Source organism: Opisthocomus hoazin, chromosome 19, assembly GCF_030867145.1.
Source record: "Opisthocomus hoazin isolate bOpiHoa1 chromosome 19, bOpiHoa1.hap1, whole genome shotgun sequence".
Classification (NCBI taxonomy): domain Eukaryota; kingdom Metazoa; phylum Chordata; class Aves; order Opisthocomiformes; family Opisthocomidae; genus Opisthocomus; species Opisthocomus hoazin.
Genome location: NC_134432.1, coordinates 5,283,905 through 5,311,821, shown reverse-complemented (window position 1 = coordinate 5,311,821; position 27,917 = coordinate 5,283,905). Strand labels below are relative to the sequence as shown.

Below are 27,917 nucleotides of genomic sequence, written 5' to 3'. Positions count from 1 at the left end.
AAAAGGTGCTGTCCGTGTAGCTTTACGACAATTTCTGAGCTGTACAAATGTTTATGCACGTTCCCCCCCCTCACCCCAAACCATCAGGTCCCGAAGGCGGCTGAGAAAGCAGCTCCAGCCCCATCTGAAAGCCAGCGGCCGGGCAGCACCGAGCCGGGGAGGGGCCGGGGACGTGAGGCAGAGCGGGAACGGGTTCAAAACCAACACCCACGGGGGGAGGAGGGTGCAGGCAGCAGCGGGGGGGGCACGGGAGCTCGGACTGGAGCCGCTGCGTGCTGCCAGCCGCGGGACGATGAGGGCTTGGCCGACAGCGGGCTGCAGAGAGCCGGGGGGGGCTTCAGGGGAGCCCGGCCGCTGGCCTGGGCGGGGGGAAGCAGCCCCTGCCTGGCAGCGTGCAGGCACGGGACCGGCGGGGGGCCGGAGCCAGCGGTGACGGAGCTACCGGTAACGGAGCCGGCGGTGACGGAGCTACCGGTAACGGCCCCGCGCGGGCCGCGCTCCTGCTCCCAACCCCCCGTTACCCCCTCAGAGACGCGAAGCTGAGCGAACCCAGCGCCCGGCGAGCTCCGGGCCCTCTCGGTGGTCGCAGCCCGCCGCCACCCGCACGAACTCGGGGTCTGCGGGGACAACGTCCCCCCCCACGGGGCGGTTTGTGGGGCGGCCTCTCCTCGGGGCAGCCCGCTGTCCCCAGGCGGCCCCGCAACGGACCCCAACCTCCCCGCTAATGGGGCTCCGTCCCGCCTGGCCCCGGGCACCGGGGGGGGAGTCCCCGGGCACCGGGGGGGGAGTCCCGGGCGGCGGTACCTTGCCGCAGGCCGTCTCCGTCTCGGCGATGGTCCTGTCGAGCTCGGCGCGGGCGGCCAGGTGCCCCGCCAGGCTCTCTCCGGTGCGGGCCAGCCGCTCGCACAACACCCAGATCCGGCCCTGCAGCCGCCTCCGCTCCGCCTCCTCCTCCCGGATCCGCCCGCTCAGCTCCTCCCGCCGGGCGCGGAGCTCCGCCAGCCCTGCGCGGCACCGACCCGTCAGCCGCGGCCCCGCCGCCGCCCCCCCGGCCCCCCGCCGCCGCCGCCGCTCACCCTCCCGCAGCTCCGCGGCGCAGCCCCGCAGCGCGGCCCCCGGCCCGCTCATCGGCCCCGCCCCGCGCCCGCCCGCGCCCCGCCCCTTCCGGCGGCGCGGGCCCGCATGGAGCGGGCGGCGGGCGCGCGGCTCTCGGCCGCCTGGCACGCGCTGAGTGCCGCGCTGGTGCCGCCCGTCGCGCTGGGGCTGGTGAGCGGGGCCGGGGGGGGGGGCGGGGCCGCGCCGCTCGCGCTCACCTCGCGTCCGCCTCGCGCCGTCGCACGCGCGGCTCTGGGCCCCGGGCGGGGCAGGCCCCGGCCCCGGCCCCGGCCCCGGCCCCGGCCCCGGCCCCGGCCCCGCCGGCCTCCCGCGGTGGCTCGTCCCGAGGCCCGGCCGGTCCCCTCCGCCCCCGGGTCCGCGGGGAGCTGCCGGGGCTGGGGCTGGGGGCGGTGGGGTGCTGGGTGCCGCTCCCCAGGGAGCGAGGTCCGCGAGCCTGGCTGTTCGGGGAGCGGGGGGCGGCTCGTGGCCCTCCCGCCAGCGCGCGGGTCCGGCAGGGACGGCCGTGGACGGTGGCGGGGTGTTGGGCCCGGGAGGTGGGCGCTTGGCCTCCGGCATGGGCCGAGACCCCGGCAGGTCTCCGTGCAGGAGGTCCCCGCGACCCCGGCAGGTCTCCGTGGAGGAGGTCCCCGCGACCCCGGCAGGTCTCCGTGCAGGAGATCCCCGAGACCGTGGAGGAGGTCCCCGCGACCCCGGCAGGTCTCCGTGGAGGAGGTCCCCGCGACCCCGGCAGGTCTCCGTGGAGGAGGTCGCCATGATCCCGGCAGGTCTCCATGCAGGAGGTCCCCGAGACCCCGGCAGGTCTCCGTGCAGGAGGTCCCCGAGACCCCGGCAGGTCTCCGTGCAGGAGGTCCCCGAGACCCCGGCAGGTCTCTGTGGAGGAGCAGCATCAGCCTGGTGCCGTTGGGCAGCAGAGTTCGTGTGCATTTGGTCCCTGCTCTTGGATGTGAGCGGTCTCTTCTGCCGCAGACCCTCCTAGAGAAGGCTTTTTGCGTGCTGAACTTGGTATCCCCTCCGCTTTTCAGGCAGCACCGAGGTCCGACGCTGTGGGGCCGCTGAAGGATGCCGAGCTGCGGGCAGCTCTGGACGTGCTGCGGTGTTACGACTTGCACTCGATCGTGGAGGAGTGGTTCCTCGAGGTGCTGCAGACAGACCTTCAGGCAAACATAGCTCCTGAGTTCTGGAACTGCATCGGCCAGTATGAAAACACGGCTGAGGAGCCCCAGTGCTCCTCACTCCTCCTGGACGCCTTTTGTCTTCTCAAGTGCCGCCTGGACCCCTACCTCAACAGCCTGGAGCTCCTGGAGAGGTGGACCAAGGCAGGCTTGCTCCTGGGGACGGGCGCTCAGACGCTGCAGGAGAAGGTCTACACCATGTTCAAAGCTATCCTTTTCTTCTCCACTACCAAGTCCTTCCAGGAGATGATCCAGCAGTTCTACAGCCGCACCTTCAGGATATACATGCGGCAGTGGAAGAAAGGAGAAGATGGAACGACCGAGTGCGAGAGCACCATGAGTGAGACCGAGCAGGAGAGCGATACGGAGGAGGGCGGAGGAGAGAGCCCGCTGTGCGCAGGCTGCAGCAGCAAGAGAGAGCAGTGCTGGTGCCCCAAAGCCATGGAGCAGTTTCAGCAGCTCAGTGACATTCTGTACGTAGGTGACGGGGCGGTGGCTGCCGCTCAGAACAAGCAGGCGGTCTGGATGGGGAGCGGGAGCAGGTTCTTTTGGTGTCTGACATCAGGGGGAGATAGGCCTGAGGTCAGGCTGTGTCGTGGTGCTGGCTGGAGAGCTTGACACAGGGTCATGGCCTCAGGTTGTGTCAGGGGAGGTTTAGGTTGGATGTTCGGAAAAGTTTCTTTACTCAAAGAGTGCTCAGGCGTTGGACCAGGCTGCCCAGGGCAGTGGGGGAGTCACCGTCCCTGGAGGGGTTCAAAAAACGTGTGGATGTGGCACCTGGGGACGTGGTTTCGCAGGCGTGGTGGGGTTGGGGTGACGGTTGGCTTTGATGATCCTAGAGGTCTTTTCCAGCCTTAACGATTCCGTGATTCTGCGGCTGATTGCAACTGGTGGCTGAACTAGAGCGGACCGTTAGGCAGAACGTTCCTCTCCCTGGGCGTGAGCACGTCTTCCCCTTGCTCCAAGGCCTTCCGTCCGCAAAGCAGCAAACTCTTCTGAACGGGAGCGCTTTGGGCGGGTAGCAGACCGCGCTCCTGAGGGCGGTGGTGCGGCCGTGGTGTCGCGCGTTACGGATGCAGCGCGTCTGCGCCGCTAGCGGAGCGTTTCAACTCCGAGCTGGGCCGGCGTCTGTGGAGCGTACGGGGAGGAAGGTGCCTGCGGGTGGTGAGATTTTCTGTGCTTGTGGCTTTGCTGCCGCGCGCGCTGAATCGGGTCCTGTCTGTGTCTGCAGCCGCCGGCTGAATTTGCTGGAGAGAGTGAGCGCCGATGCTGTCACCACCATCCTGCACCGGATGATAGAGGAGAGGATGGAGCAGCGGTGCCGGGGCGAGTACGAGCGCTCCTTCCTGAGCGAGTTCCAGGAGGTGAGGAGGGCGTGCGGGCAGCCAGGGCCCTTCCTGCGCGGAGACGCCGCTGCTCCGGGGTTAGCAGCTCGGGCTGAAAGCGGGTCCTGCCTGAAAACACCCGGTCCGGGGCTGTGGCTCCCGCCGCCCCGGCAGAAGAGGCGGCTGATGCTCCCCGGTGTGCTTGGTGCTGGAGGGGAGGGTTTGCTCTGACCTGTGCGTAGGGGACCGTGACGTGGCGTATTTCAGCTTGTGGCATCCGTAGTAATGAGGGGATTTCTGCAGTTCCCTTTTGCAGACTACAAGAACACGGTAGTGCCGCCGAGCTTGCAGAGGACCCTCCCTCTGTGGAGGTGGGCCCAGGATTGGAATCAGTCTGGCTGTTTTCTTTCCAATTTTTCAGCATCCCTTTAAAATAGGAAGCAAAGATGGGAAGTAATCCTCTGGTATTGACCTCGCCAGTGGGCCACATACAGAATTAAAATCCTTCCTTGCAGCTACCCAGTTGTTTTCCTGCTGCCTTAAACTGAGTTTGTGTCGGGCTGTTTATCCAGTATGACTTCAACATAAAATTCTTCTCTGGGCTATGGCTCTTCCAGGATACAGCCCTGGCGCTGCAGGCTTGCCCCGCGCGCTTTGTTCCTCGAAGCGTGACCTTGCCTTTGCCCGTGTTTAAGAACGCGTGAAGTCAGGCAGCCGTGCAGTCCAGACCGCGCTCTGTGGTTGTCCTGGTTCCTGTGCTGTTTGCCACGCCGGCCGGTTTTGTTGTCTGCAAACGTCAGCAGTCATTTTGTATTTACTTCCCTTTAGTTGCTGTGCAGCGCTTTGTGTACTGGACCTAGGGTGAAATGCTGTTGGGTGACCTGAGGTTGTGTAAGGACCTTTTAAGGGCACCGGAGAGAATGGAACTGCATTCTGCTCGGCAGACGTTGCAGAAGGTCCCCTTGCTCCCACCTCTTCAGAAAGGACAGCGCGTTTGGCCACAGAATACTGGAGCCCGTCAAAATTAGGAAGAGATATTTTTAAGGAAAAAAGCACAAGCCTGGCAAGCTAAAGGTAAAACAGGAGAGGGCTGCAAGCTGCCAGCGCAGGTGCTGCCAGCAAACGCCCGCTGCAGAAGGGGACAGCAGGGCGGCAGTCTGGAGGGTCAGTTGCTAAGCAGGCTAGAGCAGGAGCACGCAGAAGATAAACCCGCGGGGAAAAATGGGTTGGTTCAGTAGCGACTGTGTTCCTGAGGACTGAGTTGCTGTGCATCAGTTCTGGTCCTTCCCTGGTGTTCTGCAGGAGAATCCCTTTGCCAGCTTTTCCGCGGTTCTGCCCCGCTCGATGCCCAGGTGTTCTGTAGTTCTCAGGTTTGCCCTGCCTGGTGATTAGCAGAGCTGGTGCATTCCGTCAGTGTTTCCTCAGTCAAGTGGATAATTAAAAATTAGCATAACCAAACCAGATCTGGACTTAGCATTTTTGTTTCAGGCTATACAAATCCAGTTATAAAAAAGATTAATATTTACTATCTGTTAGTACTCAACTACTGTCCGAGGAACACGTTTGCCACTGTAAAGGAAAAATAAAATTTAAAAAAAGCATTGCTTTTGAGTATCTGGATGTTGTAGCGGAGTACCCTTGAAATTTTACAATTACACATTTCTCTGTAGAAAACTAAATCTCAAGTATAAAAAATTAACCTTCTGCTGCTCTCTGTTCAGGTCTTTATTTTAGTGTTCAGTGACTAGGCTGGTATTTGAGGTCTTCGTTTCCAGTGCCTGAGTTTGGTTGCTGTCTGTGAGTCCTTGGGATGGGTCGCTCGCTCTTCACTGATTTCAGGAATCGTAGAAATCCGAGGCCAAGGATGGTGTGGTGGGCAATTTGCTCATATTCTCATAAAGAGAATCGTGCTGCAAGTATAGAATGGAGTGGAATTCTACAAGAACAGAATAGTCTGCAAGTTTTTTTGTATATCCTGTCCTTTTTGGAGCCCAGCACCCATGCACAGTCCTCAGTCACCCCTTGTCTCCTCCTGCACATCTGCACAGTCCATATTACGTGTATTTGGTTGAAGTTCATGTTCCCCCAGCGAGGCTTTCCCCGGCTGTGACCCCGGCCGTGACCCCGGCCAGGCTGCGTTTGGGGAGCAGCAGGAGGCAGCGCTGTCCTTGCCCAGCTGCGCGTTTCTGCTTGCCGCGAAGCGTGGGTAAGCGTGGGACGTGGCCCTGCGCCCAGCTGTGGTTGTCACCGTCGCTGTGCTCTCCCTCCCCTTGCGCAGTGGATTGAGAAGGTGATTGGCTGGCTCAGCAGGGTTTTTCTGCAAGAGGGTCCCTTGGCGCGCTCCTCTCCGGAAGCTAGCAGCACCCTGAAGTGCTGGCGGTGCCACGTCCAGAGGTTCTTCTACCGCATCTATGCCAGCATGCGCATTGAAGAGCTCTTCAGCATTATTCGAGGTAGGTGTGACCCGTTCGGTGTCCAGGCACTCCTGGACTTGGACTGGATGAGTGACAGATCTGTCTTCATCTCCTGATGTGCCACGCTGTCTCCTCTTGCCTTCCCGCGGACAGTGGCACTCTTTCTAATCACTGCTTGGTCTGTAGACTTCCCAGAGTCGAAGCCTGCTGTGGAGGACCTCAAGTTCTGCCTGGAAAGGACGAATCAGAGGCAGCAGCTGCTCAGCTCCCTGAAAAGCGCTCTGGAAATGCGACTTCTGCATCCAGGTGAGTTTGGCATCCCCGCACGTGTGCTAGCACTGTACGGAGCCGGGGCATGAGTGGGGATCTCCTGGGAGCCATCATCTGATCTCGTGCTTGACGAGCGGGAGGCACTCAGACCATGCACATCTCATGTTCGAGTGTGCACGGGCAGCAGGAGCTGATCGTATCCCAGCCCCTTTTTCTTGCAGCGCGGTGAGGAGCTGAGTTGGAAGTTTAGCTTCGGTCTGGGTGGGTAGAGGCTTCGTGGCTGTGTGTGGTCTGAGCTCCTAACACGTGGTCGGGGCTCAGCTGATTTCTGGTGGTCTCTGAGGCTGTGTTTCGGTTGGAACTGGTTTCTCAGCTGTACGGATCCGATCTCTCCCCTTGGCTGGGGCAGCAGGGCAGCAAGCCCTTCGCCTCCGACTCCACAGATGGAACAGAGGGCTCGGAGCATCCGAGCTGCTCACATCCAAGCCATCAGTCTGTGCCCTGGGACTCTGACTCCCTCTGCCCCTCTCCTGTAGGAGTCAACACATCTGACATCATCACTCTGTATATCTCCGCCATCAAGGCCTTGCGGGAGCTTGACCCCTCCATGGTTATCCTGGAGGTCGCCTGCGAGCCCATCCGGAAGTATCTGAGGTAAGAGGCTTGGCTTGCAGGGCAGCCTGACGCATCCCCTTCCCCTCCTCTTCCCTTCACTTGCTCTGTTTCTCCTCCTTGTTGGCAGGACTCGGGAAGACACGGTGCGGCAGATCGTGGCCGGTCTCACAGGGGATGCTGAGGGCTCCGGTGATCTTGCAAACGAGCTCTCGAAAGCTGACCCGGTGACCCTGGAGAACGGCCAGGAGAGTGACGATGACATCTCGGAACCAGGGGACTGGGTTCCTGACCCGGTTGATGCAGATCCAGGTTAGATGCCAAGGCCAGATGTCCTGGCAGCCCACTGTTCTCCCCGGCCGGCTGCAGTCTGGAGCAGCTCCTCTGCTGGTCCTCTGGAGCTGGGCTGGGCCGGGCAGGTCGCTGTTAATTTCGCCCTGTCGTCTGCTGGATTTCACTAGGAAAATCAAGTTCCAAGCGTCGGTCCTCGGACATCATCAGCCTGCTGGTGAGCATCTATGGCAGCAAGGACCTGTTCATCAACGAATACCGCACGCTGCTGGCTGACCGGCTGCTACATCAGTTCAACTACAGTGCAGAGAGGTGAGGTCCAAATGCCCAGCTCCCGGGCTGTCCAGGTCAAATCACCTGAGAAAGGTGTCCCTCAGACTCGGTACTGTGAACAGCTGTTTCTGGAGCCAGGAATGTCTTTGGCAATTTCCTCTGCAGCTTTGGGTTTGCATCTAGAATTTCATGTGGTCCCCTCTGCTCGGGCTGCTTCCTGCTCAGTCCTGCACTTGGCTTGCACTAACAGGGCAGCGTGTGGGAGACTGGAGGCACCAACACCCTGTTAGCTCCTTCTCACACGTTCTGCTGGCCCTCACAGGCTGCTTAGGGTCAGCCGAAAGCGTCAAAGTATGAAAAAGGGATGAAGCATCAGGAAATCTGTCGCCACCCAACTTGTCTCTCAATTCAACAGCTGCGGTGGTTTTCCTTTCTGCAAGATGCAGTTAGTGTGACCCACGTCTGGGGTGGGCGGCCTCAGGCAAGGGGCTCACCAAATGCAGTGCGTTGGCGAGGGGATGGCTAGGTGCCGTGCTCGTCCGAATGACAGGGATGGGCAGGTCTTCAGAAAGCTGCTGGCCTCCAGGGGAAGTGACTGTTCCTCCCTGGGGTGCTGGGAGACATCCTGTTCAGGTAACTGCCTTGCAAGCCTTCCTAGGAAGAGCACCCCGGTGCCAGGGACTACGTTTTTTGGCCATGTTGCAAGGGGTGGAGGCCAAGCCAGGCCCTGTTATCTGAGTGACCTGTGTCTGATCTGTTGTTTCTCTTATCAGGGAAATCCGCAACGTGGAGCTGCTGAAGCTGCGGTTTGGTGAAGCTCAGATGCACTATTGTGAAGTCATGTTAAAAGTAACTATTTTTTCTCTTTTTTTTTTTAAAAATTCAAGTCCTGGGTGTTTGAGCTCATTGGGGAAGGGGAGGGACTTGAGGAGTGATCCAAAAAGGCTCTTTGAGGAATGTGGGGTTCCCAAAATCGCACTGAGGGGGCAGATTTGTGACAGGCAGAAGTGTCATGTCTGTTTTTAAACCCTGTGGGTTGGGTTATCGACTCTGGGGGGTGGTTGCTCTGGTCCTTTTGGCTCTCCTGCCCTTCCCACAGTACAGTGTTCTGGTATGGAAGAGCTGGGCTCTTCCAGCTGCTCTAGGGTTGGGACTCTGGGGTTTAATTCACTTGGAGTGTTGTGGGAAGAACTCGGGTCTGGAGGGATTCCGGTGTTGAGTCGCCAGCCCTTCCTCAACCTGCCCACAAATGTTTCTGAGTATGTAGCAGACTTTCTAGTAGACACACATGGTCATGTCCTTTCAGTGTCCCCATCATCATCTGGAGACAAAGCTGGTCACCTTGTTTAAGCTTCTGCTTTACTAAGGGTTAGCACTGACGTCGAAGAGAAGGAGCTGCCTGAGCTTGCTCTGCCTTTTCCAGGATATGGCTGACTCGCGGCGCATTAATGCCAACATTCGTGACGAGGAAGAGAAGCTCCCGGAGGAGGAAAGGCCGCCGTTCAGCCTTGTCGCTGTTATCCTGTCGAGTGAGTTCTGGCCACCGCTGAAAGAGGAGAAGCTGGAGCTTCCAGAGCAGGTCAAGGAAGCCATGGAAGCCTATTCCAAGAAGTATGAGAAGTTAAAGGTGAGGCGACCTTAACCCTCCTTAAAAAAGGTGTGTGCCGTTCAGACTTTGTTGTGTGGCATGGTTTTTGCAAAATCCCTTTTAACATCCCTTCATCCTTTAAATTTTAGCTGCCAGTACACTGACACTGTCAGGGTGGACTCCCAAAGTCCTTCGGCTTGGAACTGGGGTTAGAAGCTGCACTGGTTTAGCTATTGCTGGAGAAAGGGTTTGTCTCTTGACGGGGTGCCTGGGTCATCGTGGGGACTGCAGTTAGGGAAGAGTTTTCTGAAATGCGCTGGTGTTTGTTAGTTAAACGGACACTGAGGTGGAAGTTCTTAGGCACCTCGAGTCTGGTCTAAGCTTGTTGGCCTGAGTTCTCTCGTAGAGAGAGTGGCCTCCTGTCCCTGCTGGGCCTCTCTGGTGCTCTGGCACTCTCCTCCCCTGTCTGTCCTCTTGGAAAGAAGCTATGTCAACATGGTCTCATTTTAAGGTTCGTTGTTAGTCTGGAGTTAGGCGAGTGTCTCTTCCTCTTCTCTCTGTAGTCTCTCCTGCGTTGTTTCGTTTGTTCCTGGAGGCTCCCTGAACTCCGTGTTAGTTCAGCAGCAAGCGTTTTTGGCCAGTTTGACTGTGGCTCAGACAAAGACTGAATCCATGCCTTTATAAACAGCACGGAAAGGTGGAAGAGAGGCACGCAGAGCAAATACAAGCAACCGTGCAGCATTCTCCCCTTCTCCGGGCACTTGATCGTGGCAGTTTGTCAAACAGAGAAGGCTGAGGGACACCTTGCTCTGCACGTACAGCAAGCGTTGGGAGCAGGAGCATCTGGCTGGACGTCAAGGAGAGATCTAGGTCACGTCCAGAGCTGTGGTCTTGGCTTTCTCACCTTGCAGCTTCTTATCTGGTGGAGTGCAGAGCACGCATCTGGAGTGTGGATGATTCTGATCTAGCTGTCGTGCCAGCGTAGTGTCGGTGTGCACACGCAGACGGTTCTTTGCAGCCAGCCTGAACACAGCTTGGTGTCTCGTGCAGATGTTCCCCTTTGCCTGTCCTCTTGTGCTCTAACTCCGCTTCAGGCTTGGTTTTCTGTATCCTTTCTCGAACTTGTTGTTATACACCAGGTGCCAGATGCCACGAGGCTGGGAAGCTCCTAGCTCTAGGTCCTGTAGCTGCGTGCCAGGTGTGGATGCCAGCTGATTTCGGTGTCTGCAAAAAAATTAGTTAGGAGGGGATGCGGGCAGGAAGCAGCCTCCTCGAGCACCCTCAGCCTTCAAAGCAAGCAGGCCTCTTTTCACATCGGTACCAGAAGAGATTGCTTCTCTTCCGAGGAAATCCTGTCCCAGATGGGTATTTGTTTTCCGGCAGGAGTTTGTCCTGAGTGGCCCGGTTGGTTTTCCAGTGTGTCCTCAGCCTGTGCTTACCCCACCGCGAGCTGAGTGACTGGCTTTCAGGCAGGAGAGGGGCGTTGGTCTTGGGCAAGGGCTGGACAACTTGTGCCGAGGATGATGTTTCCCACAAAGGGGGGGGGGATGGCTGGGTGACTCGTGAGGAGGGGAGCAGCTTTCGTATCTGGCAGAGGTGTGTGGAGAGCAGCTGGCCCTGGTGAAAGAGGGGCGTTTGCAGTAACGCAGCCCTTAGGGGTTCCTGTTAGGAGATCTGCTGTGAGTGGCTGCTTCTCCCTTTCCCAGGCCATGAGGACCCTGAACTGGAAGTACCACCTGGGCCTGGTGAGCTTGGACGTGGAGCTGGCAGATCGCACCCTCTCCCTCTCCGTCTCTCCTGTGCATGCTGCCATCATCCTGCACTTCCAGACCAAGAGTGAGTGCCGTGCCAGAGGCACGTTACCGCCCGTGGGTGGGAAGGCCACGTTGCTTGGGTGGCTGAAGGCTCCGAGAGCTCTGGCAGCAGGACCAAGAGCTGGTTCATGGGCTTGGATCTGCCACAAGGCTCGGCCAGGTCTCCAGCTCTCCTGGGAGACAGCACGCAGCAGGGCCGCAGCTCGGCACCCAGCCTGCTTTCAGGCAGTCGCTGCACACAGCTGCTCGCTGCTGGCAGCGGCTCCCCAGCCTTCCCCATCCTCATATGAAGTCCTGGCGTGCTGGAGGCGGGCAGGCGTCCTGTGCTTTTCTCTGGTATCCGTGGTCTCTGCAGGCACGTGGACGCTGACAGAGCTGAGTGAGGTGCTCAAGGTGCCCGTGACATCGCTTAAGCGGAAGATGACGTTGTGGCTGCAGCAGGGTGTCCTGCGTGAGGAGCCCCAAGGCACCTTCACCGTGATTGAGGAGGAGCAGAAGGACCAGGTGGACAAGGTCGTTCTGATAGACAGCGACGAGGAGGGTGACTCTGCCATGGCGTCGCAGGCTGACCAGAAGGAGGAAGAGCTGCAGGTACCCGTCCGTGTGTCTCAGCTGGGTGCAGAGCCGGCAGGTCGATGCAAACACGCCCTGCTTTTGGCTTTGGGGAGCCTGGTTAAGATGACGGATTCAGTTTGCACTTCGGATTTGCATTTTCCACTGCAAGGGGCTAAGTCCAGCACAAGTTTTGTTTTGAAGGGGATGTCTCTTGATTAATGCTCACTGGTGCGGGTGCTGGATCGCAGCCTTCCCCCCAGAGAGGTGCCCAGCTGCTGAGCCACGCAGCCATTTGGGCACCTCTAAATGTGTTTTTTGCAGTTTAAAAAAAGGAAAAGTCTGAGACATGATTTCGTGTTTGAAAATAGTCAAAACGTGTTTGGATTCACCCAGGCAGTGCTTTTTGGCACTTAGGCTGCCAAAAGGGCTTACCCACCACTAACAGCTGGACCTTCGCCGTCGCTGTGTTGTGGTTCCGGGACGTTTCCAGGGCTGTTCCTGCGCGTGTGTCACGCTGCGTGTTGCGTCGTGCCACGGTGCAGCACGCGGTTGTCGTACTGGTGTTTATCCACTGAGGGTCATGCACGTACTGCACGTCAAATCCTGCTTCCTGGCTGGCTGTCCCAACACCTGGTGCTGTTCTTGGATGTTTCCTGGTTAAAGACCGCGTGCTCGTGGCTGAGAGCAGAACTTGCTGCCAGCCACAGCCCTGCTCTGCTTCTGGGCTACGGGATGCTCCCCTTTGCTCCGTGGTGTAGATATCCGTGTGGTTTACTATTGCTTGCGTGTGCCCCTCTGCAGCTGTTCTGGACGTACATCCAGGCGATGCTGACCAACCTGGAGAGCCTGTCCTTGGAGAGGATTCACAGCATGCTGAAGATGTTTGTGATGACGGGCCCGGTGGTTACAGAAATCGATATACAAGAGCTGCAGGGTTTCCTCCAGAAAAAGGTCCGGGACCAGCAACTCATCTACTCCGGAGGTGTCTACCGCCTGCCCAAGAACTGCAACTAGGCTGCGAGCGTCCCTGCTTTCCCCTCTGCGTTGCTTCTCCGTGGCTGTGCTCAGCTCCCGAGTGCCACCCAGCCCTCTGCGTCCTGCTGGGTGCTTCCTCTACTCGGGGCCTTCGCTCTTCCCTCTTCCCGAGCGGGTGTCCTTTTCCACACTGAGCGGCCTGGGCCGTGCACCCCACAACTGGGGCTGGGCCTGCTCCCCACACTGCTTTTCCTCCTGTACATGAGTGTCTGGGCCCACTTCACTGGGTAATAAAAACCAGCAGTCCTCTTTTCCAGCTGGTGCCAACTCTTTGCTTTCCTCTGGGCAGAGCGCTCTTGGCATCAGCCTTCCCGCGCTGCGGGCGGGCAGGAAGCTCGCCAGTCTGCGGGGCACCATCTCCCGTGCGCTGGGTCTCCCTCTGCGGCCCTGGGAGGTTTTGGGAGGGGGGCTCTTGGCTCCCGTTGCTGTCTGGGTCTCTCTGTGTGGCGAACGCGGCGTCTGGAGCTGGCTGCGCTGAGCAGGACCCTGCCCCAAAGCAAGTGTTCATGCTGTCTGCTTTGGCTTATGTGGGAGGAAGGCTCCAGGGTCTGCTTACCCTTGTCTGGGACTCTTAAATTGTGTGGAATAATTTTGTTGCGGGATAAAGAATGCTGTAGATGGATGAGGCGTAGTAGTTTTTCAGGGCAAGCTGTTCAGTCCTGGAGGAGAAGTGAGTGGAGTACCCAGGCACCGGTGGGATTGCGTTCTTCTGGCAGAAATACACGTCTCCCTCCCAGCACCGTGGCTGCTGCCCTTGGGGTGCGTCATCCCTGTGTGCTTCAGAGGTGCTGGCACCGCCGAGAGCAGCTGGGTGGGATGGTCCCTGAGCTCTCCTGGTTGCACGTTGTGCCCCCGCCCTGGGTGCAAGATCAGGGAAATGGGTTTCAGGGTTGTGTTCAGTCTCCACTTCGTAGCGTGCAGGGTTCCTCAGTCCTGCTTGCTGGGTGGGTTTTGCTCATCGGGAGGAATATGCGGGGGAAATGTGGCTTTTATTAAAGATTTGCGATCTGTGAAGCAAAGAACAAGTTTCCACAGCACAAGGCGTCTTTCCCCTCCTCTGCTGAATCTTCTGGCCCAGCCTGTGGGCACCGTGGCAGCTGAAACTGAGATGCCAAAGGGCCGTGCTGAAAACGCTGGAGCAGCGCTGGCTGCGCGCCCAGGTGCGTGAGAGGTTTGTGGGCCGTAGAACACAACCCATATTTACCATTTAACCTTGTTTTTCGGTGCCTAAAGGCCCAGAAGCCCCACACTGCGGGCACCCTCCCGCTTGGGCACGTTGATGGGTTTTTCTCTGCGGGTGAGAGCACGTGTTCGTGTTTCCCCGTGGCACTGCACTCCGGGCTGGGGGTGGTGTGGCACGAGGAGCCGGCTGGCGTCATCTGTTGGGGAGCTTAAAACGTTCCTTGTGCTGTAGGGACATTGTTAGTAACTGAACAAACCCCGTCTCTGAACGTGTCGGATGTTACTCCAGGTAAAGCCGAGAGAGATGAGCTTACCCCAAATGACAGCAGGCAAGGAGGGAAGCCATGCCCAACGCAGACCCTGGCAGGGCACCCAGCGGGCTCTGTTGTCACCTGGGGTTGGACGGGGTGGCCAGGACACGGCGCTGGCCTCGTCATCACTGCGCCCAGCCTGGGATGTGGCTGGGGGCATCCCTGGGAGCCGTGCCGGGGACCCACGTGTCGAGGGCACGAGACACAAAACCTTGTCGAAGCGCAGCCGGTCTGACCCCGGGCAGCGGCCTCCGCTGCGCTCAGTGCTCCTCCAGCAGGTCCTGGTGGGTTCCCCTCCCTGGTTTGGGGGACAGGGACCTCCCTTGCAGCAAACACCTCCGGGGGACTTCTCCCCAGTCCCTCCGAGGCTGCTCAGCTCCTCAGACCCTTGCTCAGCTCTTGCTCGGACGCTCACCCGCCACTGAATAAATCAAAGCAGCCCACAAGTGCCTGGGCCCCATCCAAACCCCACATGCTCCGGGAGGGCAAGAGGAGCAAGGTGCCGACATCCCTGCAGGTGCAGAGCCCCAGGGCCGCATTTCACCGCTCCTTTTATTTCATTTCGGTTTGGTTTGTTTTTTTCAGGCAAGAAAACTGTTGGAGCAGACGGAAGCATCCGGAAAGGTAGGCAGCTGCGGGGCGGCGGGGTCGGTGTCTGCCGGCTGCGGGAGCCGGAGCTGCCTGGGCTGTGCCACGGCACGTCCCATGGTCGAACGTCTGGGCACGCCGCGACGGGGCGGGGAGACGTCTCTGTTTGATCTTCTGAGATCAAAGAAAGTGCCAGCTTGCAGCGGGGCTGCTGGCGTGTCCCCGGCCACCGATGGAGCCCGGGCTGGCTGCTGGGGCAGGGAACGCGGCTGCGAGTGAGTCCAGGGCGCTGGCTGGTTCTGCTCTGCTTACAGATGCAAAAAATGTAGAGATGCAAAAATCGGTGTTTATTTCTGTGTGGGTGCAGGTGGGTGTATTCCTCCCGCGGTGCTTCCTCTCTCCCCAAGGCTGCAGGGCGGCGAGCGTGCCCTGGCCGTACCCCGTCCCGGCAGCCTTTTGAGGGCATCCAGCCCTCCCCAAGCCGTGGAGGTCGGGGCCGGGAAGGGTATGGGACGAACATCCTTCCTGCCCCGACTTGTCCCAGCTGCCCTGAGGCTGCCCCACGGGATGGGCCCTGGGGGGTGATGGGTTTGTCCGTCCCGAGGGGACCCGGAGTTGCTCCTGTCCCCGCGGGAGGTCCCAGCGCGACGGAGCTGTTGTGTGGCCTTTACAAAGTGTTACGGCAGGAAAAACTCGGGTTTAATGAGCGCTTCAGCTATTAGGGAATGTAAAAGTCTTAAAACTAATCGAAACAAGCTGGAAATGCAATTTTTCAGCCTGAACAGAGGAAGCTGGGGTGGGGGGAAAGGGCTTTGGGCTCTTCCCTGCGCTGTTTCCCGGGCAGCCATGTTGCTTCAGGCCAGAGCTGCGTCTGCTGAGAAGGCGAAGTCCCATCCCCGGACCCTCGCCTCTGCGAATTACTTCCACTTTTAGAGGAAAGAAAGAAAAAAATATATATAGCTTGAAAGTGCGTGTAAAATCCCATTTCTTTGCTCCTTAGATGCTTGGAGATGGCTTCAGTTCCTCTGAGGTGTCTTACTGATGCCCTCGTGGCACCATATAAACCCTTTCTGCAGATGCTCGCGACGCAGGAACGCGTTACGGTGATTTTCTGTCGTGGGCCCTTGTGAAACGGGTCGATACGGATGGCGTCGGGGGGACGCTGATGGGAGGACGCTGCGTGGGTGACCGTCCCGCCCGCGGCAGGAGGAGCAGCTGCGGGCCCTCGCTGCTCTCCATCTTTTCCAAATTATTTCCCAAATTTTCCATTGTTTCCCCCAGTTTTCTGCTTTTTTGCCCCACGTACAAAGCGGTGTGACCCCGCAGCCTCCGCCCGCAGCAGCGCATGCCGCTGGTCCCTGCCCTCTCCCCTTGCCGCCCCGGCACCCACCCCGGTGTGCCCTGGCGCGGAGCCCAGCTGGTGCCGACTGCGACCTTCTTGGTAGCCCCGTGCCGCCGCCAAGGCCGGCACGTGAGGGGGTGAAGCTGCCAAACCCATTTTTCTTTGGTTTTTCCCTTTTTTTCCTCATTGTCTCAGTGAGGTGGGGATGGAGCTCAGCTGGAGGAGAAAGAAGCAGCGGATTTAAACTGTGTTTTAGGAGAGGTCGTCTGCACTGGTGCTCCTTGAGTGGCTTTAAAAAAAGAAATTAGATAAAAATCCTTGCTTTCCTGCAGAAAGAGCAATCGCCCTCATTTACCTTCGTCTATTTATAAACTGTTTAGCGGGGCCGCGATAAGCCAGGCAGGATGCGATGTCCCTACAAGGGATGGTCCCCGGCCCACAGATAAACTGTTTGGGTTACTCGGGACGTGTTAAAACGGGGCTGCTTACGAAGGCTGGAAATTTTTGCTAAGAGTGAGATTGGGAAGAGTGCGGGGTCCGGCTCGGCGGCCCCGGGGCCGCATCCTGCCCAGGGAGTGGCTGATCTGCTGCTGGTGTGACGCCGAGCTCGCTGCGGTGTGCCAATACGCCGGGTTTGGGATGCCGGAGGGCTGACGGCGCGGAGGGACCCCGGGGAAGCGAGGGGCTGGAGCAGCAGCGGAAATCCAGGGCGGATCAAGCTAAGGTGAGTGGTGTAAAGGGGGGGAAAAAAAAAAAAGCCACCCAGCAGCCCCAGCCGTTGCAAACGCGGCTGCGGAGCTGGGGGAGGGTGGTCACGCCGCGGAGAGGGCAGCGCGATGCTCGGAGAAAGGGACCTCTGGGTGTGGAAGGGACCCCGCGGGGCCGGGTCCTGCGCCCGACGCCGAGGACGCCGCTGCCCGCCGCCGAGCGGGTTATTTTGTTCTATATTTTCATTCTTCCCTTTTTGGGGCCGGCTCCGAGGTCAGGGCCCGCGGGGCTGCTCGGGGGTTTCTGTATCCCCGCCCCGTGCTATTTCCCGGCTCTCGCTTTCTGTTTCGGGGCTCCCCGCCTGCTCCTGCCGGCTCCGGGCGCTGCGTCCACGGGGCGCGTTTCTGACCTTGCGTTTTCCCGGCGGCTCCAAGCCCACGACTTGCCCAGCCTTTAGCTTCTTTTTGGCCAATTTCCCCCCTTTTTGCAGAGTTTTTCCATGGGAGGCCAGTGCTGTGGGTACAGGACCCCCCTGTCCCAGCGCTGCTGGGGATCGCCCTGGACCCGCTCTGGGTGCCCACAGCCCCCCCAAAGGGACCTGCTGGCCCCGGGGGCTTCGTTCCCCTTATTCTGGCTTCCCGGGGGAGCAGGGGGGCTGGGGACGTTTCCACGCGTCCGGGATGCCACCGCTGCTCAGCAGCCCCGGAGATGTTTTGACTGGGCAAGGCGCCATGCCAAAAACTGCAGGAAAAAGCTAAAATCGTGGTGCAAGCCGGTGGCCGGCAGCGAGGGGCCACGCAGCCACCCCGCCGTCCAGCAGCGCTTTCGGGTGGGTACCAAAATCAGGGGGTGCCCATCACCCGTGGGTACCCAGACCGGTGGGTGCCGGTCAGTGACTGGTAGCCCGGTCTCGGCGGGGAGGTCGGCGTGTCCCCGGCCCCGGGGCTCTCTCGCCCCTTCTCCCGCGCGGTGCCGGTGGCCGGGCAGAGCCCTGCGAGAGGCCATGTTGGCGCGGGGTTTGCGTCCGTGGCTCTGCAGGAAGGGCCGTGGTGCTTGCGGCTGCTCCTCACCGCTTCCTCCCCGTGGGGGGCCTGGCTGGGGGGGCCCGGGCTCGGCAGTGGCAGGCACACGGGGGGCAGGACAGCCCCCACCCCACCACGTTGCCTCCCACATACAGCCCCCCCAGCTGCATATTGCCCCAGGTCCTGCATGTGCCCCCCCTCCCCATGCCACCCCGCTTTGGGGTGCTGGTGGTCCCTGCAGTCCCCACACCAGGGCCGTGGCAGGGGCAGCCGCAGCATGAGGTGAGATGTTGGCCGGGAACGTGAGCAGGGGCTGGTTCCAGGGTCCTGTGCCCTGTGTCCCCACCATGGTGGAGGGACGTCCGCGCGTGGGACCCTTGTGGTGCCCAGTCCTCCCGCTCCCCCCGGGCACTCCCCCGGCTGCTTTGGTGGCCACTGCAGACCGAGCTGACGGTTCTGGAGGCTGGTTGGTGGTGACACCGGCACCGTGTCCCCAGCTGCACGTGCCAGCCCGGCATCGCCCCGTCACCCACCCAGGCACCCCATGGCCGTGTGTGTCCCCCCACATCGGGCAGGGCTGGTGCTGGCCCCGCTGCCCCGCTCCTGTCCCCATCCCCAGGTGCCATTGAGCTCCCCCAGCGCCGCAAGGTCCCATGTAGGTCGGTCCCGTGTCCCCGCTGTAACTGGGAGCTCGTTACCCTCTGCTCTGGCCGTGGCTCCTGGCACCTCTCCCTGTCCTTGCAGCTTGGGAGGGTTTGGAAACCCCGCTGCACCAGCCCGGCTGCCACCCACCCTTGGTTTGCTGCTGCCTTCCGGAGGGTTCCTGCGGCCCCGGGGTGCTGGGGACGGCTCCGGATCCTGCCCAGTTACGGCTCCGGATCCTGCCCAGTTACGGCTCCGGATCCTGCCCAGTTACGGCTCGTGCTCCTGCCCAGTTACGGCTCCGGATCCTGCCCAGTTACGGCAATGTGTTTCTTCTGGGCTGTTGAGGTTTGCTCACAGCCCTCGGGTGGTGGCTGGGAGCTTCTTGCTCCTCCAGTTGCTGCTTTGAGGGCTTTGGTGGGGCATTGCTTTTATTTTTTTAATGGTGTTCAGCCATGCTGCTTGGGGGAAGCTCTTCCCTTGCGAAAACCTGAACTGGCCAGAAAAGCCTCTCTTTTTCACGGCTGCTCCCGAAATGCCTGCCCAGGCTCCTCCGGAGGGGACGGTGGCCAGGGTCAGCCCTGCTGGGCTTCCCGATCCCGAGAGCCGCTCCCGGCTGCTCTGTGGGCCGCCCTCCGGCTGAGCTCCTGCGCCTTCGTGACACAGAAATCCCCACGTTTGCAAGGATTTGTTAGGCAAATCCCCCCGGCCGCGGCGGAGGCACGTCTGCCGCCCGGCACAGGGTCGGGGAGGCTTTGCGGGTCCGGGCTGGGGGACCCTGCTCAGAGTATCCCCTCCCCAGGGAGACGTGGGGACCTCCATGTGCATCGAGCCAGGGTGGGGTCTGCACTGTGATGCTCCAGAACGCCCCAAACTGGGGGGCTTCCCCCCACCCCCCCCCCCCAATTTTGGCCCTGGGCAGCCACTTTTGCAGGGAGCAGGTTCTAGATGGGATTTTATCCAAAAATAGGCGATGGGCTGGCAAGAAGGGTTGCTTTGGGGCTGCTCCGGCTTTCCCAAATGGGCTTGGTTTTCAGGGAAAAGCCTCGGCGGGGTTCTGCGAGCGCAGTGAGGGGCAGGGGGGTGCTGGGGTGGGTTGAGCTGTGGGTGCAGGCGAGGAGGAGCCGCCGTGATGAGCCGGGGCACTGGCGGGCGCGGAAGAAACCCCGCTGCTTCCTTCTGTCCCGTAATGCAGCCGAGGTGAGAAGCGGTTTGTTCCCTGGGGTGTTTTTGTGCAGCGAGGGCGCAGGGTGCCCGCACCGTCTCTCCCGGGGGTCGGTCCCGCAGCGGCCGCGCAGCCTGGCCCGGCCGTGGCCACGTCCCTCTGCCACGGGGGTCTGCGAAGGGGCCAAAACCCTCAGCAGGGCTGGGGCAGCGGAGCAGAAGCCCGGGGACGGACACATCAACCACGCTGGACTTGCTGGTTTTTTCCAGACTCGCTATTTATTTTTTCCCCACGTTCAGTCCGTTTTCACTCTCCCTGTTTTCCCTGCTAGGGAGAAGCCTCGTCACCGAGCTGCACTGGCTTGGGGTCAGCCCCGGTGACTTCTCTTCGCAGCATCACCGCGTTGACCTTTACCGGTGACGGGCTCTGGGCTAATTACACCCCCGGGGGTGGGGATGTTTTGCCCAATCTCGGGGCTTTCGAGGCCGCGCGGGCGATGAGCTCATCCCGCGGCCCCGTCCCGCCGCGGCCGCCCAGCATTCGTGTTCCTTCTCACGACGCCGCCGTGACGGCAGCCGCCGAGGAGGGCGAGAGGGGGGAGAGAAAACCGGCTGGTGTGGGGAGAAGGAAGTGCCGCCACGGGCCACTCCTCCTCGCCATTTCCTCTCTGCGGTCGGGTTTTTGTACGGATGAGAGAGAAGGCGGCGGAGGAGCAGCCGGCCCGTCCGAGGCCAGCGGCCAGGCTTGGTGGCCGAAGGGGAGCGCCGGCAGCCGGCCCCGAGGGAAACGCTGTGGGTAACTGCGCTTGGTCCGGCTCCCCCGTCCCACTCCCCACCCCGTGAGGGGTCACCGGGCACCCCTCGGCCACGGCCACATCCAGCTCCATCCCCACCGCCGCCTCCTGCTCATCCCCAATGGCCCCTTTCCACCAAAAACCACCCTGGCTTTGTGGGAACCCTCCTGCTTGCGTCGGCTTCGGATGCTCCAGGCTCATCACCTCTGCTCGCTGCCCTTCCCCTCAGTCCTGGTCTTTGGGGCTCAGTAAAAACCTTGAGCGGGAGCGGTGGGGTTTGGTGGCACGCGAGCTTTCGGGGCGGTGCGGGTGGGTTTGCGTTGCCCTGTCACCGCCGCGCGGTGTTTTCGGAGCCCCTGCACGCCCCGAGCTCCAGCCGCGAAGCAAACGCCGTTTCTCAGCTCGTGTCCGAGCGCTGGCCCCGGGGAGCTGCGCGGGGGGGCCGGGGCCGTGCTGGCCTCTGCCACGACCCAGGGTGTCCGCTCCGACACCCTGCGATCCGTGCCCGCCGCTGCAAGGGGCTGTTTTTCTCCGCTTTTCCCCCCAGAAATGCTCCGTTTGGGACAGAGGGGTGGGCTTTCAGCCGGCAGGATCAGCCTTTGGGATTTTCCAGCTGGGTCCTTTTCCCAGCAGCTTTGCTAACCCGAAGAGCCCGAAGCCGGGGTGCAGCTCCCTCCCCTGCGATGCCGCTCTCATGATTCAGCGCTTGAGCTGGAGCCGCGTTTCTCCGTCAGGCCGACGTCTCCAGCGAAACAGGCAGTTCCTACCCGCAAACGCCGTCTGCCCGGAGTCAGTCCCCCTCCCCCCCCCCCCACGCCCTGGCCACCTCCAGCTGCCCACGCAGGCTTGTCTGCTGTGGAAGCCTTGTTTTGGCAGGAGCAGGGTGACACACAGATGCAAATGTTGGGGGAAGAGCTGGAGGAGCGGTTCCAAGAGCTGGGTGCACATCTCCCCGCTGTGCAGCCGGGCTCGGCGCAGAGCAGGGGCTAACGGTGTTTAGACGAGCGCTTGTGACGCTGCGGACTTCATTGCCAGCTCCTTTTCCTATCGTTTTCATCAAATAACTGATTGGGTTGCTGAAAGCGCATCTCGGCAGGCTGGCAGTGCCGCTGTCCTGGCAGAGCTGCCAGCCGCGACGTTGAGCAAGTGGGGGCTGCTCCCACAAAGGTTCAAGCCCTGTATAAATAACAGCAAGTATTAGGATCTGAGTCATGCCATTAACAGGGTTATTATGTGCATGACTGGACAGATTTCTTGCTGAGGATGGGATTTGGTCCCTCCACCCTGCCTCGCTCGGCTCCTCTGGAGGGTTGGGCATCCCGTGCCGGTGGGACAGATGTGCTGTTTGGGCTCTCAGCTGTAGGGAAAGAGGATCGGGAGCATCTCCTGGCCAACACGCCCTCAGTCCTCACCATTTTCCCTCAGCCTCGCAGGCTCCCTGTGTGGACACAGCAGTGGTAGGAGCTTCGGCTTCGAGGAGCTGAACCGCTTCGTGCTTCGGCCAGGGGCAGGGTGGGACAGCACGCTGCTGCACGCCGGCAGCATCCGTGGGGAGGGTTTGGGATGTCTTGGTTTTCCCTGCCGGCATCCATCTGCTCCCTCAAGCTTTTCCCGTAAACTCCTGCAGCTTCTCCCTGGTGTTTGACCGACCCCCTCTACCCCTGTGCGGGCTGGGGCTGAGGAAGCTGCGCCGCGGGTTGGGGTCAACAGGCGTTGTGTCCCGGAGGGCTGTGCTGGCCCCAGGCCGAGCTCTGCTGTGTCCCTGCTCCCTGGGGACATGGCCTGTGCTGGGCTGTGCTGCGGGGGCTGCTCCCCAGCAGCCTTGGGGACAGCCGTCCTGGTGGGGACCTTCAGGCATTGTGTGAGCAAGGCGAAGCGTGTGAGATGGGGACGAGCAATGATGTGACCCCAGGGCGGTGTGGGGACAGCCCAGGGTCCCTGGCGGCATCCCGGGTGGTGGCATCCAGATGGTGGCATCCCGGGCAGTGGCATTCTGGGTGGTGACAGCCCCCAGCCCTCCTGCCCGGTGCTTCGTCCACTTGCAGGAATCTCTTCCAACTGGTTTTGCTCTGGGCACAGGTATGGTCAGCAGTTAGCACTCTAGGTTAATTGGTGCATGGCAATAGCTCGTCCAGCGATGGGCACTGGAGGGGTCGCTCAGAATCACAGAATAGTAGGGGTTGGAAGGGACGTCTGTGGGTCACCCAGTCCAACCCTCCTGCTGAAGCAGGGTCACCCAGAGCAGGCTGCACAGGACCTTGTCCAGGCGGGTCTTGAATATCTCCAGAGAAGGAGACTCCACAACCTCCCTGGGCAGCCTGTTCCAGGGCTCCGTCACCCTCAGAGGGAAGAAGTTGTTCCTCATGTTCAGATGGAACTTCCTGTGCCTCAGTTTGTGCCCATTGCCCCTTGTCGCTCGCCCCAGCTCGGTTCCCACTGCCGGCACGCAGTCCAGAAATCGCCTTGTCCCCGGGGCAGGGGCGAAGGCTTCGCTCGGCATGTCCCGGCGTTTCGGGGGAGCCGGGAAAGGAGCCGGCTGAAGCGAGGAGGTGGCCGGGAGCGTTTCCCAGCTCGCTGCGTGCCGGCGGCCGGCCGCCTGCGTCAGCCCCGCGGTGGGGGAAGCGCAGCCTCCGCCGGAGCGTGACAATTAGCAGGTTGGTAACTTCCTGCTGAGCTGAAGCAAGTTAATAACAAACCCTTCAGGGACCTCCTCCTCCCCGGAGACGTGGTGCTTTTGGCAAAACCTGGGGTTGATTTTTTTTTTTTCCCCCCCAGCAGCCGAGGAAAGCGGCTTTCCTCGCCCTGCCCGTGCTGCTTCCTGCTCTCGGGGCTGGCAATGTCACGGCAGCAAACCGTGCCTGGCGTCAGCGCTGCTGCGGTCTGGAGGCAGCGGGGAAATGCCCTCCCACCGTGACACAGCTTCTGCCGCCGCAGGCTTTGTGCCGGGCAGGGACGCAGCCGTCCCCAGCGCTGCGGCACGTGGAGGTGGTCGCGTGCGGGGTCCTGCTGCGTGGCCGCGTTCCGGCCTGGAGAGCTGTTTTCCCCATCGGGTCCGTGCCTCTCGTCGTCACGTCCCGCTGCCGGAGCACGGCCTCTCCGCTTCCTCCTCGTTCGCTGGCCGGGGTTTGCCCACGCATTCTCCGCACAGGCCGTTATTCCCAGGGATGCTCACGTCCCTGCGCTCTCCCGCGCGGCTCCAGGGTCTCGTGTAGGAAGGACACAGCGGCCGCCGCGCGTCCAGGGGTGCGAGTCTGCGGGCACATGGGGCAGGGAAGGGCCGTGGGGGTAGGAGGGTCGGGGTGCTGTGGGGCGGCCCCGCTCCTCTCCCCACAGCCATGTGGTGCTGGTGGGCTTAGTCACAACCACGTCGGTTCTCTGCAGCCCGTCTGTGCCCTCCCTGTCCCGGGGCAGTCCGGGGAGCTGTGTCCGAGGGTGCTGGCCAGACGCTGCCCTCGCCTCCTCTCCCTGCCCTGCTGCCATTCCCGTCAGCACAGACAGGAAAAATCCGCGCCCAGGGAGATGCCGTGTCCCCACAGCCTGCGCAGCGCGGTGTTTCCACAGCGGGTCCGACGGGTCTCCGCGGCGCATGGGTGACTGTTTGCTACAGGGGTGTGTGCGCGTGCCTGCGTATGCTGGCGCAGAGGTGTGGTTTCGTGTCGGGCTTCAATTTAGCAGCTGTAAGGAAATAGGGCTGGGCAGCTCTGGCTCGGAGCAGGGGTCTGTCTGCCCAGGGTCCTGCCCCTCGCTCGTGGCAGTGCGTAGCACAGCCCCGGCTCTGGCTCCAGCCAGCTCCGAGCTTTCCTTCTGTATGTGGGCGCAGGGTTGATTTCGTGAAATGCGTTGGTTTGCATTGATTTACATTGAATTTCATCTGTAGCTTTGCACGTCCAGAGCATCTTGCAGAAAGTTAGCTTACGTCTGAAAGTCTCTCCCTGCCACCTCGCCATTGCCGATATTGCTGCAGGTAATCGTTCTGCCCATTAGGAAGTGGGATATCTGTCTGATTTGACAGTTACTGGTCACTTCCTGATCTTACAAAGGTTGATTTTAAATTCTTCTTTTTCTTTTTATGAAGAAGATGATGTGAATGGGCTGCAAGAACCAGAGGAGATGGATGGAGAGCTGCCCTGCGCTGAGATGGATGGAGAAGCGTCCTCTGCCGTGGAGGATCTGGGAGGACAGATGCCCTGTGCGGAGGGCGATCCTGAAGGACACGTGTCCTGTGCTGAGAGCAGTGCAGAAGGAGAGATGCCCTCTGCTGAGACCAACACAAAAGAAGAGGCACCTTGTGCTGAGAGCGGTGTGGACAGAGAAAAGCCCAGGACTGACAGCGATGGGGAAGGGGAAATGCCCTGTGCCGAGAGTGATGCAAAGGGAGAGGCATCTTGCTATGAGAGCGATGGGGAAGAAGTACCAGATACTGAAATCCCTGCTGCTTCAAAGAAAATGTCTGCTATTTCTTCTCCCTTGCGGGCAATCATCCGCCTGCGGCGACGATACCGGGTGCAAAAGAAAAGCCGTCTGCATTTAGAGCTCCCTCGAGAAAAGTCTTCAGATCTTGCCCATACGAGGGTACTTCAAAGGCAGCTTTCCCTGAACCGACCTAGGCTGTACGGCCCTTCCATGTCCTTCTTTAATCAGGCTAGCTTCGAAACTTCCCAGTACTTCACCTTTGACACATCTGTGGAGGAGTATGCGATGAAAAAATGCAGGCGGAAAAAGAATCGAAGGAAATCTAGGATAGTCCTGTATCCAGACAAAACAAAAAGATACCTTCCAACAGAGGAGAAGAGCAAGGCAAAACGCTGCCTCCTCTTGCTCATTGTCATTATCTTCTTCCAGATTCTCAATGCGATAGAGAACCTGGATGATAACCTCCAAAAATACGACCTAGATGGTTTGGAGAAAACAATGCACCGGGAAGTATTTGGGCAGAAGGTTGCTGTGGAAAGTATTATGGAATTACTGAAAGACTATCTGGCTACCCACATACACAACAAGCCTCTAGTAATCTCTTTAAATGGCCCGACAGGAGTTGGGAAGAGTCATGTTGGCTGGCTGCTGGCCAAACATTTTCGTTCCGTCATGGACAATGACTTCGTGCTTCAGTACTTTGTTATGCATCACTGCCCCAGCGGGGTGGCTCCCCTTACTTGTGAAATAGATTTGTCTAAGAAGATTTCTGACATGGTCACAAGAGCCGAAATAGAAGAGAAGATACCGTTGTTTATTCTGGATGAGATTGAACTCATGTCCCCAGTCCTGCTGGATACTCTCAGCCGATTCTTTGAACCCAATCAAACCAATGAGTTCCTCAACGCCATCTACATTTTAATAAGCAACATAGGAGGTGGTGAAATAACAAAGTTTGTTATCCAGAATGCATCTGCTGAGCTTCTGCATCAGCAAAGGGGAGCTGAAGAACTGCTGGGCGTTGTCCAGCCTGTACTGATTGATGCCCACCCTCTCTGGAAGTCTGCGGACATCATCCCCTTTGTTCTTCTGGAGAAGAGTCACGTCATAAACTGCTTCCTAGAGGAGATGAGGAGGGAAGGGCTGTATCCCGACCAGCAGCACATTGAAAATTTAGCGAGTCAGCTTAGTTACTACACTACAGGGGAGAAGCAGTACGCCAGGATGGGCTGCAAGCAGGTTGTGGCCAAAGTCAACCTGCTGCAGTGATTTACTGCAGAGGCCAAGTCCTGCTCTCAGGATTTGCGAAATTCTGGGCTTATGGAGGAGTACGCTACAGCAGGCTGTGGTCGAGGTGTCCTTTCTCAGGCCTGCACTGACTCTGTCCTGGTCAAGGTAGAGAGACAGCAGCCCCGACTCCTCTGCAACACCGTCTCTGTTCTCCTCCAGATGCTTCACTCATTCCTGATGTTCTGTGAATAACGCATGGGCAATGAAGCCCAAGCAACCTCCCATTAATGGCGAGATGCTTTGTTCCTCACATGCTCATTTGGGATACTTTGTCATTAAGGAGTTGTGAGATGAGAACAGACGCTGAGGGATATAAACTGGAGGAGCAAATATTAACTGGGTTACTGTCCCTGCAGTACACGTAGCCATGTCTCACTCCTTCTCCAGGCTCACAGTCTCCAGCTCTTTGCTTTTCTTTGTCCTGGCTGGCAAAGTGCAGAGCAGAGGCCATGCTGGACACCTGGGAGAAAGGAGAGAATTTGTGGCTTCCAATCCCCCAAATGCGTGGGTACTCAGAGCTCTGCTTTCTCCAGCTCCTACGTGACCACGTGCTCCAGAGACTGCTTTTTGGAGTCATTCCCGAGTTCTTGCTCTTCTGAGCTCATACCTGAGCTAACCTTTGGCACCTCCAGTGAGTTTCCTGCCCCGCGAGTCTGTTTGGGCTTGTCTTGATGATTGCTTGGCTGCGCCAGCCAGCGCAGAAATAACCGACGGATTGTTTCAGGTCTGGGGGTGGCAACTCATCCTGAGAGCTCTTCTGCTTTTTGCTTCTGGATACACTTCACCAGCTCATTACCTAGAAAGCCCAAAATAGCAACTGACATATATTAAGCAACACACACTGGAAAAGACAGTTTGGGCTGTCTGGGCCGAGGGCAGTGGGAATCCCGGGCTTGTTCCCAGCCCTGCGAGCTCCAGAAGAGGTTCTTTGCCGTCGAGACCCCGGGGAGAGCACGCTGCCTGGAAGCACCTCGGGAAAAGCACATGTCCTTGTTTTGAGGAGGCAAACTGAGCAGGTATTTATGAGATTGCTCTTTCAGGTTTTGGTTTTGTGCCTAAATCCCCCTCTACAATTTGCTGTGAATGATCATACACCTAATCCTGTGGATGTTTGCACTGGTTGTCTGATTTGCCTCTGTCTAGTTGTTGGCCTCCAAAGACTTCCGTCACAAACTCCTTCTTCCAGAGCTATTGTCAGGAATAAATCCAAACTATCCTGAATAAAATCATTCAAAGTACATTTCCTTTATTCGACTGAAATGTGGTTTACGTCCCAAATTTCTCTGCTGGACAGATGTAGCTGCGCTGCCGTGCTCGTGTTCCCCAGTGACTGAGATTAAGAGCATCCCACACATCTCCCCTGTGTCGGCTCGCCTCACATGGAGAAGGGCTCGTTTTCTTCCAGCAGTGCTGGGCCATGGGTGTCGCAGGATGCCAGGTCCCACGGGTCCAAGCCACCACGATGGATCACGCTCCTGTTGCCAGCTCTTGCTTGCTGCTGCACTACACACTCGGGCATGGGTACAACACCTGACACAAGAGGGGGACTGCAGAGGGCACCGTGCGGTGCTGTGCACAGCCTCATCCGTCTGTCTGGGATCCCTTCAGCCCTTCTTTACTCTTAATAGCTTCTTTGTAATCAAAAGGTCTAGGAATACGACTTTGTAGAAGATATTACTAGGGATAAAAAGAGTTGCTGTGGCTGCACGTCTGTCCCATGCCTTCATGCAGCTCCTCTGGATCCCCCGGTGACGGAGGCTGGCTGACGGGTGGGAGCTGCCACGTGTATCTGCTGTAGAGGTGGCACTGGGAAGGCTTCCTTGGTCGGTAAGAGCTCTTCCCAAGTCAGGCACGCCTTCCTGTCGTGCTTGGAGCAGTGACTTAGGGAAAGCAACTCCCACCCCGCTGCGCACATGGCATTGCCTTTGGCCTCGAGCAAAGCACGGCTGGTTCAGTCATTAAAGCGCCGCTGGGATGACCAGTCCCTGTCACAGAC

At 59.6% G+C, this 27,917-nt stretch overlaps 2 protein-coding genes across 7 annotated transcripts; both read left to right on the top strand.

Moving 5' to 3' along the window:
* The first annotated feature begins 832 nt into the window (after positions 1-832).
* Positions 833-12,718, top strand: ANAPC2 (anaphase promoting complex subunit 2). Its single transcript, XM_075439830.1, is given in 15 exon segments — positions 833-1,009; positions 1,011-1,175; positions 1,177-1,266; positions 2,139-2,761; positions 3,520-3,652; positions 5,892-6,066; positions 6,214-6,333; positions 6,834-6,951; positions 7,040-7,221; positions 7,371-7,512; positions 8,247-8,322; positions 8,897-9,100; positions 10,768-10,897; positions 11,231-11,466; positions 12,232-12,718. Coding segments are annotated over 15 exon segments (2,784 nt in total). The 3' UTR covers positions 12,445-12,718.
* An 85-nt stretch (positions 12,719-12,803) lies between these two features.
* Positions 12,804-27,158, top strand: TOR4A (torsin family 4 member A). 6 transcript variants are annotated; one of them, XM_075439835.1, is made up of 4 exons: positions 12,804-13,224; positions 13,501-13,625; positions 14,544-14,582; positions 24,294-27,158. In XM_075439835.1, exons 2-4 carry the CDS (start codon positions 13,574-13,576, stop codon positions 25,898-25,900), a joined length of 1,698 nt encoding a protein of 565 aa, XP_075295950.1. In that variant the 5' UTR covers positions 12,804-13,224; positions 13,501-13,573; the 3' UTR covers positions 25,901-27,158. The 6 variants fall into 6 exon arrangements, with proteins under 6 accessions (XP_075295950.1, XP_075295951.1, XP_075295948.1 ...); XM_075439836.1 differs by lacking the exon at positions 12,804-13,224 and having other exon boundaries at positions 13,494-13,625; XM_075439833.1 differs by lacking the exons at positions 12,804-13,224; positions 13,501-13,625; positions 14,544-14,582 and adding exons at positions 20,026-20,220; positions 24,096-24,182.
* The last annotated feature ends 759 nt before the right edge of the window (positions 27,159-27,917 follow it).